This window comes from Ovis aries, chromosome 17, assembly GCF_016772045.2.
Source record: "Ovis aries strain OAR_USU_Benz2616 breed Rambouillet chromosome 17, ARS-UI_Ramb_v3.0, whole genome shotgun sequence".
Lineage (NCBI taxonomy): Eukaryota > Metazoa > Chordata > Mammalia > Artiodactyla > Bovidae > Ovis > Ovis aries.
Genome location: NC_056070.1, coordinates 52,757,791 through 52,772,175, shown reverse-complemented (window position 1 = coordinate 52,772,175; position 14,385 = coordinate 52,757,791). Strand labels below are relative to the sequence as shown.

Here is a 14,385-nt window from a genome sequence, read left to right as displayed (position 1 = left end):
AAAGTAGGGACTTCCCTGGTGGTCCATTGGTTAAGAATCCAGTGCAGGGGATGTGGATTCGATCCCTGGTTGGGGATCTGAGATCCTGCATGCCATGGGGCAACTAAGCCCTCATGCCACGACTGCCGACCTCACATGCCTCAACCGGAGAACCTGGGCTCTGCAACGAAGACCCAACACAGTCAAAAAAATAAGAGAGATAAACATATATCACCTTCTTTTTTTTTTTTTTTTTGCTTTTGTTACACAAAGGATTCTGTAAATGTGACAGTCTAAATATGATTAATTTTTCAATTTCCTGATGACCATCTGATTTTACCCTAACTGTATGTACCCACACATATATACATATAATGCAGTATTTGTTTATTTTTTAAACTTAATTTTGTTTTAATTTTTGACCATGCCATACAGCATTTGGGATCTAACTGTATGCACCCACACACATATATATATATAATGCAGTATTTGTTTATTTTTTAAACTTAATTTTGTTTTAATTTTTGACCATGCCATACAGCATTTGGGATCTAAGTTCCCTGACCAGGGATCAAACCTGTGCCCTCTGCATTGGAAGCACAGAGTCTTAACCAGTGGACCACCAGGGAAGTCCCGATAAGGTATTTTTAAATTGAGGTCTACACATCGGTTTTTGTGCATAATGCTATTGCACACTTAATAGACTATAATATACTACCATATAAACATAACTTTTATATGCACTGGAAAACCAAAGTATTTATGTAATTCACTTTATTATGATATTCCCGTTATTGCAGTGGTTTGAAATTTAACCTACAATATCTCAGAGGTCTGCCTGTATAACCATTAGTATCTGGTTTTAAAATGATCAAGACGTTTGAATAGGCATTTCATGGAAAACTGGCCAATAAATTTACAAAAAAGTTCTCATTCGTAAATTAGGGAAATGCAAACGAAAATTAAGACCATAATGAGACTTCTTACACCTAACAGACTGGCGAAAAATATCAGGTACTGGTAAAATTGTGGAGCAAGGGAAGATTCACTGACTGCTAGTGGTAGAGTCAATTAGTACAACTACTTTGGAAAAATCACGTGACAATTCTGGTAAAGTTGAAGATATACCAAGCTATGGCTCTGCATTTCCCTTTCTGGAAGTATACTCCCACTTCAATATGCAAGTGAATTACCTAAAAGTGAAGTGAAAGTGTTAGTCACTCAGACATGTCTGACTCTTTGCAACCTCGTGGACTGTAGCCCACTTGGCTATGTCCATGGAATTGTCCAGATGAGGATACTGGAGTGGGTGGCCATTCCATTCTCCAGGGAATCTTCCTGACCCAGGGATCCAACCCAGGGCTATCTGAGCCACTAGGGAAGTCCTCAGGATCTTACTAATAAGTAGACTATGATATAGTAGGTCTGTGGCCTAGTTCAGTTCAGTTCAGTTCAGTTGCTCAGTCGTGTCCGACTCTTTGCGACCCCATGAATCGCAGCATGCCAGACCTCCCTGTCCATCACCATCTCCCAGAGTTCACTCAGACTCACGTCCATTGAGTCCGTGATGCCATCCAGCCATCTCATCCTCGGTCGTCCCCTTCTCCTCCTGCCCCCAATCCCTCCCAGCATCAGAGTCTTTTCCAGTGAGTCAACTCTTCGCATGAGGTGGCCAAAGTATTGGAGTTTCAGCTTTAGCATCATTCCTTCCAAAGAAATCCCAGGGCTGATCTCCTTCAGAATGGACCGGTTGGATCTCCTTGCAGTCCAAGGGACTCTCAAGAGTCTTCTCCAACACCACAGTTCAAAAGCATCAATTCTTCGGTGCTCAGCCTTCTTCACAGTCCAACTCTCACTTCCATACATGACCACAGGAAAAACCATAGCCTTGACTAGACAGACCTTAGTCGGCAAAGTAATGTCTCTGCTTTTGAATATACTATCTAGGTTGGTCATAACTTTTCTTCCAAGGAGTAAGCGTCTTTTAATTTCATGGCAGCAATCACCATCTGCAGTGATTTTGGAGCCCCCCAAAATAAAGTCTGACACTGTTTCCACTGTTTCCCATCTATTTGCTATGAAGTGATGGGACCAGATGTCATATCTTCGTTTTCTGAATATTGAGCTTTAAGCCAACTTTTTCACTCTCCTCTTTTACTTTCATCAGCAGGCTTTTTAGCTCCTCTTCACTTTCTGCCCTAAGGGTGGTGTCATCTGCATACCTGAGGTTATTGATATTTCTCTCGGCAATCTTGATTCCAGTCCAGCGTTTCTCATGATGTACTCTGCATATAAGTTAAATAAGCAGGGTGACAATATACAGCCTTGACGTACTCCTTTTCCTATTTGGAACCAGTCTGTTGTTCCATGTCCAGTTCTAACTGTTGCTTCCTGACCTGCATACAGATTTCTCAAGAGGCAGGTTACGTGGTCTGGTATTCCCATCTCTTTCAAAATTTTCCAGTTTCTTGTGATCCACACAGTCAAAGGCTTTGGCATAGTCAATAAAGCAGAAATAGATGTTTTCTGGAACTCTCTTGCTTTTTCCATGATCCAGCGGATGTTGGCAATTTGATCTCTAGTTCCTCTGCCTTTTCTAAAACCAGCTTGAACATCAGGGAGTTCACAGTTCATGTATTGCTGAAGCCTGGCTTGGAGAATTTTGAGCATTACTTTACTAGCATGTGAGATGAGTGCAATTGTGTGGTAGTTTGAGCATTCTTTGGTGTTGCCTTTCTTTGGGATTGGAATGAAAACTGACCTTTTCCAGTCTTGTGGCCACTGCTGAGTTTTCCAAATTTGCTGGCATATTGAGTGCAGCACTTTAAATCTGCATATTTAACAAGTTCACAGTTGATATTGGTGCTGCTGGTCTAAGGGACCACGTTTTATTCAGAAGCTCTTGCAAAAGCATAAAGATGCTTGTGCAAGAATATTCAGGGCAGCATCGTTCATAATAGCTGTGAAGTGGAAACAGTCCAAATGACCGTCAATAGTAGAGTGTATAAGTAAATGTTGACATAATCATATAATGTTATTATGTAGGAATGATAGTGCACAAGGAGGAGTTACACGGCCACATGGACACATCTCAGGATCATAATCTTTTTATTTTTTGGCCCTGCAGTGCAGCTTGTGGTATCTTAGTAACCAGACCAGGGATCAAACCTATGCCCTTGGCAGTGAAAGGGCAGAGTCCTAACCACTGAACCACTAGAGAATTCACAGAATCATAATCTTAAGTGAAAAACAGCAAACAGAATTCACACAATTAAACTATTTTTAGGGATGTGATCAAAGAGAGTAAAGTGAAAGTGAAGTCGCTCAGTTGTGTCCGACTCTTTGCGACTCGCCCACCAAGCTCCTCTGTCCATGGGATTCTCCAGGCAAGAATACTGGAGTGGGTTGCCATTTCCTTCTCCAGGGGATCTTCCCGGCCCAGGGATTGAAGCCAGGTCTCCCACATCGCAGGGAGACGCTTTAACCTCTGCACCAAAACTGTAATAAAAAACAAGGAAATGAGTAAGCTCACGATGGTGGCTGGCAGGTGGGAGATTGGAGAGGCTGCTCAGGAAGTGACATGCAGGGCTCTGGGTTGCTGCTAGTGCTCTGCTTCTTGACCAGGGTACAGTAGCATGCATTTCGTAATAAAACCTTTTCAAAGAAGAATTACCCTTTGAAAGATTCCTTAGCACCCTTACTTTTTAACCGTTGCCTGAAAATAATCGCCTTCAGGTGAACTACATAAAAGAACTGAAATAATCAAGTCACTCACAAAGAAGGTAAAAAGCCTTGAATCGAACCAAATTGAATGCCAGAGTACTCTTCAGAAGACTCAACTACAGCTTCAGGAGATGGCCCAAAAGGCAACCCATTCCTCTCTCCTCTCTGAAGACCTTGAGGTTGGTTTTATTTTTTTAGTTAATTAACTTTTTATTAGAGTATAATTGCTTTATAATGTTGTGTTAGTTTCTGCTGTAGGACAAAGTCAATCGGTGAGACTGGTTTTCAGATAAGTTTCGCTAGCCCAAATTCTGTTTGTGTTTCAGTTTTAAAGTAGTTCATAGACTTAAATATTTCCATTAAATGTGTGTGTGTGTATAAAAGTATACCCATCCATTCAGCGTCCCAGTTTTATGCTGATGGTGAGCTTTGGTTAGCCCCTAGTGTTGCTTTGTCTTGAAGATGAAGCTTCATTACAGCTCTTTCTTAATTGTTAGGCCATTTGTTTGGTAGCATCCTTCATTTTATCAATAGTGGGTTAATTTAAAAAGCCTGTCTCAAGGTCTGAGATCAGTATCATCACACAGCTTCAAATTATGTTTCCTGAATAACTGTGTCTAATCTGATGAAACAGATATCTACCTCATGTTAGTGGCATATTGGGAACAAAATGTCAGGGTGATCTTTCAGTTTTTAGTCCTGGCTGATGAGTCATCAAATATCTTTTGAGCTCATGCTTTTTTGAGAGGCACAGTGAGAAAGCCTTTTTAAAAATATTATTTATTTATCTTTTTTTTTTTTTTTTTACTGTACTGGGTCTTTGTTGCTGTAAGGGTTTTACTCTAGTTTCAGAGAGTGGAGGCTGCTCTCTCGTTGTGGTACATGGGCTTCTCGTGGTAGCTTCTCTTGTTTGAGAGCAAGGGCCCTACGGTGGACAGGCTTCAGTAGGTGCAGCTCACGGGCTCAGTGGTCGTGGTGCATGTGGGATCTTCCTGGACCAGGGATTGCATCCATTGGCAGATGGATTTTTACCACTGAGCCTCTAGGGAAGCCTGAGAAAGCCTTTTTTGCTGTTGTTGTTACTGCCTTCATGTTCTTGTTTCATAATGATACCAGTATAGATCTTGGTAATATAGTGAATCTTAATAACTCATAGTAATTATATAGATTTTATTTTATGTCTTAAATTTTTTTTTCAGATTACTCTTATAGACAGATTCTAGCTATAAAATAAGTGAAAACTATTAATGGAATCTCTTGATGTGAAAGTGAAAGTCACTCAGTCCTGTCTGACTCTTTGCGACCCCCATGAACTATATAGTCCATGGAATTCTCCAGGCCCGGATACTGGAGTGGGTAGCCTTTCTCTTCTCTAGGGGATCTTCCCAACCCAGGGATTGAACCCAGGTCTCCCACATTGCAGGCGGATTCTTTACCAACTGAGCCACAAGGAAAGCCCAGAATCTCTTGATATGTTGAATTAAAAAATAGAAGTATGTTAGTCAGCTTGGGCTGCCATAACAAAATACCATAGACTGGAGGAAGGCTTAAAAAACAGAGATTTTTTTCCTCACAGTTCTGCAGATTAGAAGTTGAAGATCATGGTGCCAGCCTGGTTGGTTTCTGGTGAGGGCTCTCTTCTTGACTTGTAAATGGAATGGTCACCTTCTTACCATGTCCTTGTGTGACAGGGAGAGAGATAGCACCTGAGCACGTTCTCTGGTATCTTTTCTTCTGAGGGCTCTGATCCCATCCTGAGGGCCCCACCCTCATGACCTCATCTAAACCTAATTCCCTCTCAAAGGCTCCCCGCCCCCGGCAAACACCATCACATTAGAAGTTAGGGCTTCAGCATATGCATTTGAGGGGGCATGCAGTTCAGTCTGTTGCAGGGAGGTTTTTTTCTTTTTTTAAATTAGTAAAACTTTGTCTTTGTTAGAGAAGTTTTAGGTTCATAGCAAAATTGGGTGGAATGTACAGAGATTTCTCATAGACACCCCCAGCCCCGACCCCGCCCCCAGCTAGCCTCCTCCACTGTCGACATCGTGGATCCCAGTAGAACTGATACATTTGTTGTAGCCAGTGACATGTCATTGCCACATCACTGGGTGAGACATGGAAGTCCGCAGTTTACGTTAGGGTTCACTCTTGGTGTTGTACATTCTGTGGGTTTCTACAAATAATGACCTGTATCCACCATTGTAATATCATGCAAAATACTTTCCCAACCCTAAAAACCCTCTCTGCTCTGTCCTTCTTTCTTGCAGTCCCTTGCAACCCCTGATCTCATAGTTTTGCCTTTTCCAGAATGTCATGTAGTTGAAACCATAGAGTATGTAGCCTTTTCAGATTGGCTTCTTTCACTTAGTAATATGCATTTCAGTTTCCTCCATCACATCTAGATCTATTATTTTAAAAATCCCTGATGAGTGAGAATACCTCAATGTGAAGTTATTTCAACATAAAAAAAGATGCACAGAAGTTCTTCAGTTCAGTTCAGTCGCTCAGTCGTGTCCGACTCTTTGCGACCCCATGAGTCGAAACACGCCAGGCCTCCCTGTCCATCACCAACTCCAGGAGTTCACTCAGACTCACGTCCATTGAGTCCGTGATGCCATCCAGCCATCTCATCCTCTGTCATCCCCTTCTCCTCCTGCCCCCAATCCCTCCCAGCATCAGAGTCTTTTCCAGTGAGTCAACTCTTCACATGAGGTGGCCAAAGTACTGGAGTTTCAGCTTCAGCATCATTCCTGCCAAAGAAATCCCAGGGCTGATCTTCTTCAGAATGGACTGGTTGGATCTCCTTGCAGTCCAAGGGACTCTCAAGAGTCTTCTCCAACACCACAGTTCAGAAGCATCAATTCTTCTTTATTTTAGCAAAGGAAATCTCTCACTAATCCAGTTGCCGTTCATTCTTCCGTTCATGTTCCTCTTTCTCACCCACCTGAAAGTATACGTAAAAGACCATTAGGAAGTAGGCATGTTTATAAACATAACTGATAGAATTCAGAAGGGAATCATAAGAACTGAGAGGATGATGGGGAAATAGATGTTTGTGTTGCTTTTTGATGACTGCTTAAATAGCTCACTTTGTTACTGAAAAGGTTAAAGAAAAAACAGAAAGATTGAGAACAGATTATGGCTGGTGAGAGTAGTGAAAGCTTTTAAATGACTGGGTTAGTATTTTGCGTTTTTTTCCTTGTAGGCTAGAAATGAAAATCTCAGCAACACATTAGTGGAACTTTCTGCTCAAGTGGGACAACTGCAAGCTCGTGAACAGGCTCTCACCACCATGATAAAGCTGAAGGTAATTCAGAATAATGATACCTCTATGTGCCAGGCACCTTGTGATCAATAAAGTATAGTCATGTACCTTATCTCACTTAAGTCCCACAGTGACCCAGATAGGTTGAACTGTCTATATTATTCTCTCTTTTTTTAAAAAATTCTGGTTTTAGAAATGAGGGAAACAAGTTTAAAATGATATGCCGAAGGCATTAAGAGGAGGCAGAACTCCACTGTGGGTTTCGGTCTTCAAGGCCTGTTCCATCTGATCACAAAGTTCCATCTCCTGCATCCCAACCCCTATCGGTTTTTTAATGATCTGCCCCAACCCTATTTTTCCATAAATCCTCTTAACGTGAGATATGCAAACTGTGAAGTGTTTTAGGAATGCATATATGATGCTACCACAGAAACCTTTGTCCTTAAGCAAAGGTGAAACCTGCTGATAATCGATATTCCCTGTGAGTGGTGGGGGGAGTACTTTTACTTATTATTTTTGTACCTTCAGGTGTTATTTGAATTGCTTTTCAACAGGCAGATAGATACCTTTTACATAATTAAAACAACCATGTCAACAATAAGAGGTTCTGGCTTGGGTAGTTTTGGGATGAGGTCTTGGAGTCTGTCGTGTTAAGAAGCTGAAAAGAAGGAAAGGAAGAGAGGGCCTCTGGGATTTATCTGTAATCCAGAAAACACAGCCCCCTCCAGGGCCACCAGTCCTCCTATCGCTTGCTATTATAGTTTCATAGGTAATCAAATGTTTGGTTCTAGACTTTCTGAGACTGCAGACTGGTGGTTCATGCATGGTTTTGGGGGTCAGCCAGCCAAGTTCAAATCAAAACTCTGTCACTGACTTGTGCTGTGTTTAGTCACTCAGTCGTGTCCAACTCTCTGTGACCCCATGGACTGTAGCCCACTAGGTTTCTCTGTCCATGGGATTCCCCAGGCAAGAATACTGGAGTGGGTTGCCATGCCCTCCTCCAGGGGATCTTCCCTACCCAGGGATCAAACCCAGGTCTCCTGCAATGTAGGTGGATTCTTTACCTCGTGAGCCACCAGGGAAGCCCAGCTTGTGTAATTGTGGCCAATTTCCTGTCCACTCCTCTGTCATGTGGGTAGTAACAATATTTCTTACCTCAGATAGTTACTGTGAGGCTTAAATGAGTTAACACATGGAAAGCGCTGGATTGAAACTGGGTACACAATGACATGACACGGTCTTTTTTTCTTTTTTAGTTTTTAGTAGAGTACAGTTAGGGCTTCCCTGGTGGCACAGAGGTAAAGCCTCTGCCTGCAATGTGGGAGACCCAGGTGTGATCCCTGGGTCAGGAAGATCCCCTGGAGAAGGAAATGGCAACCCACTCCAGTACTCTTGCCTGGAAAATTCCTCGGGCTATAATCCGTGGGGTCGCAAAGAGTCGGACACGCCTGAGCCACTTCACTTTCACTTTTCACAGTTGATTTACCATGTTCTGTGTTTTAAGTGTACGTCAAAGTAAATCAGTTATATATACACATATCGCCACTCCTTTTTAGATTCTTTTCCCATATAGGCCATTACAGAGTAGTGAGCAGAGTTCCCTGTGCTGGACAGCAGATTCTTACTAGTTACCTATTCTATGTATAGCAGTATGTACACATCAATCCCAATCCCACAGTTTATCCCTACTCCACAATGAGATTTCAGTAAGTGTCATCTTGTTTAGTTGGCATTTTAAAATGTAACAGTTTTCAAATTTGGGTTTTAGGACAAAGATATCATTGAGGCAGTCAATCACATTGCTGACTGTTCGGGTAAATTTAAATTGTTAGAGCATGCCTTACGTGATGCTAAGATGGTGGAGACCTGTATTGTGAAAGAAAAGCAAGATTATAAGCAGAAATTGAAGGCACTTAAGATTGAAGTCAATAAATTAAAAGGTAAGGAAGAGGCCTAAATATAGGTGTTTTATCTTGGGAATATATTTCTTCATTTGAGTTCACTTAATCTGATAACTGGGAAGAGGTCTGTTGTTAGCATTAGGTCCGATCATGAAATGTTCATTTCATTTGTATAGAATTATGCAGCAGTTTTTGTGTTACAAGATAAATAGCAAGAGTTGGGGAAAACTGCCTAATGCATTATATTTAAAAAATAATCCTGCCTTTGCTGTACCTGTTAACTATTGCTACTATATGCCTTGTGGCAACCAACGATGGTATCTCAGTGGTGTCCTTTGATAAACTCATTTATCTGGAAGCCACTAGGGAATAGGCTGATCTCTGTTGGGCCCATTGGAGCATCTTTTCCCCGGCTGGGTAGTGTGGGCATTTCTTCCCGTGGTGAAGGCAGAAACTTAAGAGAGGAAGCAGAAGGAAGCCTGGCACATCATCACTTGCCCTTCATTCTGCGCCACAGTGAATCACATGGCTGAACCCAGAGTCAGGCAATGGAAAAATATCCTCTGCCCTTTTGTGGAAGAAATTTAAAAAAAAAATTGAGGAATGAACGCAGGGCGGGATAAGGAGTTGCCACCTAAAACACAGACTGCCAGAGTGGCTGTTCAGTGGATGTTCTGTTTTGGGGAGAACTCCTTTTGTGTCTTCCTTTTTCTGTTTTCATTCTCACAGTAACTCCATGGTTTATTCTACTCCTGGAAGTTTTCGAATGAAACGAAGGCTGGGTACGGCAGATAGGTTAGTGCTACATGCTTGGAGGTGGATCTAGGTGATAGAGTAAAAATTTGCGTTTGTCTTCAGAGGGTACAGGGGGAGGCCCACTTGTCTCTGGCTTTTCCCAGCTGTATCGCAGAAGCAGCTGTTGGAGTCAGGAGCTATCTGGGTCTTACTTCCACACCCAGATGATTGGATTTGTAAGTGGTCATCAGTTAGACTTGAGGACTAACTCTTACAGTGGAACAGGCAGCCTTAGAATGACAAAGCGGTGCAGCGGCGTGGTTGCTCCGCCTCTCTCCCAGGCGGGGCCCCTTGTGAGGCAGGGAAGAGTCCACCTGCTAAAATCTTGTTCTAATGATGCCCTGACTCTTGGCAAATGATAATTTTGTGTCCATTTGTAGCTTCATCTAAAACCATAATCATACTATTAGCCCCTTGACAGCAGGGACGGACTCTAATAACACAGCCCTTGGAGTATATTGCATTCAGTAAATTTATTGAATGTTATGTATACCTAGGTAAGATTAAAAGTAAAAAGAAGTCTGTTTTATCAACATTTATGCCTTATTTTAGAAATTTAACATTTGTTTAAAAAATATAAAATAAAAACAGGGTCATGGATAGTGGGCCAGAGAGTAAGGGACAGAGACTCATTTAGTTTGGGTGCGCTGGAAGGACATCTTTACAGAGAACATTTGAGCTGAAACTTGGATGATGGGAAGAACTAGTCATGTAAAAATCTAGGCCAAGAGCTTCCAGGCAGAAGAAACAGCAAATGCAAAAGCCCTGGGGTGGGTTCGGAGGTCGGGGCAAGTGAAAGGAACAGATTGAAAGGTCGGCCAGGCTGTGCAGGGCTTAAGGGTATGAGTTTATATTTCATCCTAAATGTAGTATGAGGGCTTTTAGCAGAGAAGTGATGCCAGCAGATGGCCCTGATGGCTCTGTGGACATCAAGCTGCAATGGAAGAGGCAAGGTTCGTGCAGGGAGACAGTGGGAGCCTTGGCCAGGATCACTGCCAAGCATGCAGTGAAATGTCAGATATGGGACATTTTGGCTGTAGATCCAACAGGACTTCATATGGATTGGAAGTGGGTGCTAAGGACATGAGAGGTATTCACAGTGTATATTCCTCTAGAAACTAGTATTTATTTGAGGACTTTCTCCCCCTTCTATTTGTGAAGAGGATCTAAATGAAAAGACAACAGAAAATAATGAACAACGAGAAGAGATCATTCGCCTCAAGCAAGAGAAGAGTTGCCTGCATGACGAATTGGTCTTTACTGGTAAAAATAGATTGTTTGTTTAAGTGATTGAATAGTTATATATATTTTGTAACCTGTACTTTCTTTGGTACTACCATGGTGGGCTAAATGAACTGCCTGCCTCAAAATACTATATGTATTTATGTAATTAATTTTAACACCCTTTGAGAAACGAAGAGAGACCATGCAGGACATTTTAAAGCTGTCGTCATACTTACCAGTTAACTCAGTTTTCCCTTCTGTAAAATGAGGAGCTGCTCTCCCTTCCAGCTTGAGTATGTGACTATACTTCTTACTAAAAATGCAACACTTGGCTTAAAAATTCATTAAGGAAGAATCTTATGAGCCAAAGAAGGGAGGATGTTCATACTTCTGCAAACACTAGGTAAAAATTAGGAATTCAACATTTTTTTAGTTTTCCAAATAAATCACCCGTAATTATTACAGTTGGAAAACTTCATGTGTTTTGTTACATCAGTATGACCCCAAAATAATAAAATTGGAGATGAGTTGTTCATGATGTGAAAGCAAGTTTGTCAATAATATGTAATGTAAAAATTGTACACACACTGCTCCACCGGCTGCCATATTCTCCTGCACTTTTAACCCCAACCTACCCCAGTATGTTAGAGTGTGTAGCCCCTCCTTTCTCTACTCCCAACTGAGAATCACTGATACATAGATCTGATCCATATATGGCTAGATCTGATCCATATATGGCCCTGCCAGCCAAGATTTTTTTGGGCTTTAATTCTGGTAGTTTGTATTAAGAAAATCATAGATTTGGGGATAAAATTCCAAATAGAAATTAAATGAACATTTTTGGGTCTACTCATACATACCCTCAATGTTCTTCCTTCTAGGAAGAGAATACATTTCTATAAGTTAAAGGACAGGATACAGTATTACATTTTTTTTTTTTCCGAATAAAGTGGAATTCTTAATTTTAATCTCATGTGATTAAGATAGGAGAAATGCAGTTTTCTACCACTAGAGGTCACTATTTCTGTTATTTCTAGGGCTATACAGCATGCACGCATCTAAAGATACATATATAAAGTTGTATGTATATTTGGATGTATACGTAAAGATACGTATATTTGTGGCTTTACGGTTGAATTCACACAGTCTTTGGATCAGTGTATATGTGCCAGGCACTCTGTTAGTGACCAAGAAGCACAAGGCCCACAGAGAATTCAGTGTTACACAAATGCTATGAAAGGTCAGACAATGGAGAAAAGTTTACAAGATATTTTAATAAATAACCTCCTTTTCTTTTGGTTCATCTATTTTTACTCATTCTGTTAGGTATTACTAGGTAAAGTATATGTAATTTGTTAGCTAATACTCCAGTAAATCCGTTTTGTGAAATAATTTTTTGAATCATTTCCTAAGCTGATTTCTTAAACATTTTTTCTGCTCAAACCACTGTCTCAGAACAATTTTTGTACGCTTAAATGATAAAAGTGAATTATGCCTAAAAATAATTTTTAAAGGCTTACTGCTAAGTCGCTTCAGTCATGTCCGACTCTGTGCGACCCCATAGACGGCAGCCCACCAGGCTCCCCTGTCCCTGGGATTCTCCAGGCAAGAACACTGGAGTGGGTTGCCATTTCCTTCTCCAATGCAGGAAAGTGAAAAGTCAAAGTGAAGTCGCTCAGTTGTGTCCAACTCTTTGTGACCCCATGGACTGCAGCCCACCAGGCCCCTCCATCCATGAGATTTTCCAGGCGAGAGTACTGGAGTGGGGTGCCATCGCCTTCTCCGTTTAAAGGCTTAACGTGATAATATGCTCTCAGGTGCCATGGCTGAAAATTAACACATTTTATTCGAGATTGGAAGATGCCTTAGAAATGTACTTTTAATTCAAAACTTCATTTTCCCTCTTATTGAAGTTCTTCACATAGGGTTAGAGACAGGTTTCATTTATACATGTTGCTTATAAGAAGTTTTTTTTTTTAAAAAAAAACCACGATGCTAGTTTACATTTCTGTGGTCCTGAGAGTTCTGTAAGACTGAGTGAAGGTCTTTCAGGCAGTAAAAGGCATAGCGGCCTGACCGGAGCTCAGCAGGTCCAGACTGCCAGCCCCCCTGCCTTTATGCTGCTGTCCTTAGGCTGCCTGGCTTAGGCAGGTGTCAGCAGAGAGTTCCGTATCTCTTTGTTTTCAGTAACCAATGTGTGAAAATAGGCAGACCCACTCCACTTTGGTCCCTAGATAATCCAGCCATGTAGGAAAGTGTCAGATCTAAGGAAACAGTTCTGTTTTATGCAACAGTAGATTATTCTAACGACAGATTAAGGCAGTACTGAAGTACATTTAGAATTGCCCTTTCAATGCCAGATAAAGTCGTTAGCTTTTGTTTAGGGGGCCGTGCTGTGCCCTAAAGAAGTATCGCTAAACACTGGGAAGGCACCAGCATGTTAGATGCTGTTGAAAATGAGAGGTGGGTAGAACAGAGAGCAGCCAGGAGGCCTAGACGCCCGAAAGGCATCGCTTCCCCTGTGAAAGGCGCTGTGTCCCCTCTTTTATTGTTTTCTTTGTGCATAGGATTGAATTCATACAAACTAAATGGGGCTTCATAAATATTGCAAGTGCACTACTTTTTTAGGCTTTCGTTATGGTGTTGACTCATCTAATGCAAGGAAATAAATTCAGAAATGAGGAGAGGTAGTAGTTTAAACCCGAGGCGGTGGCTTTCACTGTGCCGTGTCCTCCATTCTGTGCACGTGGATTACCTTTTTGAAATGAGATGATGCTGCAGACCCGGGTTGGAAGGGCTGAGCATTAAGCGTGTTTGGGTAGGAGGTGGTGGCTTTTCACAGGTCACTCCTCATGCTTTATTCCACCTGGCCCTGCTCTGATTACCAGCAAGCACTTGGCAGAAAAGCTGTCTAGGTAGCGTCTCCATCCCCAGCAAAGCTCATGCCTTTGTCCTTGGATGGTTTCTGTGATGTTCCAAATGTAAAGCAACGATAAAATAAATATTTGTATTCTCCATCCATGAGGAAAATGACCCATGGAAAAGGAACTATTAATAAACCGTAGGAGTTGCACATTTTGATTTAGGCTGCATCTGATTGACTCAAAATCCATTCATGTAACAGAGGGCTATTTTGTGCATTTCATTTGAACTTCTTATAAAGATAGTAGGGTTTTTTTAGGTGAAACATTTACTGTTGATCTCTCACTTCTGTGTGAATGACATGATTTCTCATTAAGCATAATACTAATTTTTTTTCTGGTGCAAGACTTCATAGAGACTTCAGATCTTTCCTTTCTGTAGGTTCTCATTTGCCAAGTTCTGAAACTGTTTTAAAAATATTGACTTCTCATACTCCAACTCTAGTAATAATGAAGTGTCCCAATTTCAGCAGAATGTTTTTGGTCTTTATAAAAGAATGAAGATTAAAAAAAAATACCTCTTTTTCTTTCTGAGCTAGGAAATTGAGTGTAATGCTCAAGTATATATTCAAGACAA

The 14,385-nt window shown here is 41.4% G+C and overlaps 1 protein-coding gene across 4 annotated transcripts in view; it reads left to right on the top strand.

The window, feature by feature from the left end:
• CCDC62 (coiled-coil domain containing 62) overlaps positions 1-14,385 on the top strand; it is a 39,416-nt gene that overhangs the window by 3,269 nt on the left and 21,762 nt on the right. For 3 of the 4 annotated variants that reach the window (XM_012097731.5, XM_012097730.5, XM_012097729.5), the window contains 4 exons: positions 3,715-3,881; positions 6,908-7,009; positions 8,736-8,907; positions 10,825-10,926. In XM_012097731.5, coding sequence (XP_011953121.3) covers positions 3,715-3,881; positions 6,908-7,009; positions 8,736-8,907; positions 10,825-10,926 — 543 coding nt within the window. The remainder of the gene's footprint in view (positions 1-3,714; positions 3,882-6,907; positions 7,010-8,735; positions 8,908-10,824; positions 10,927-14,385) is intronic. The other variant, XM_042234589.2, reaches the window with a different exon arrangement.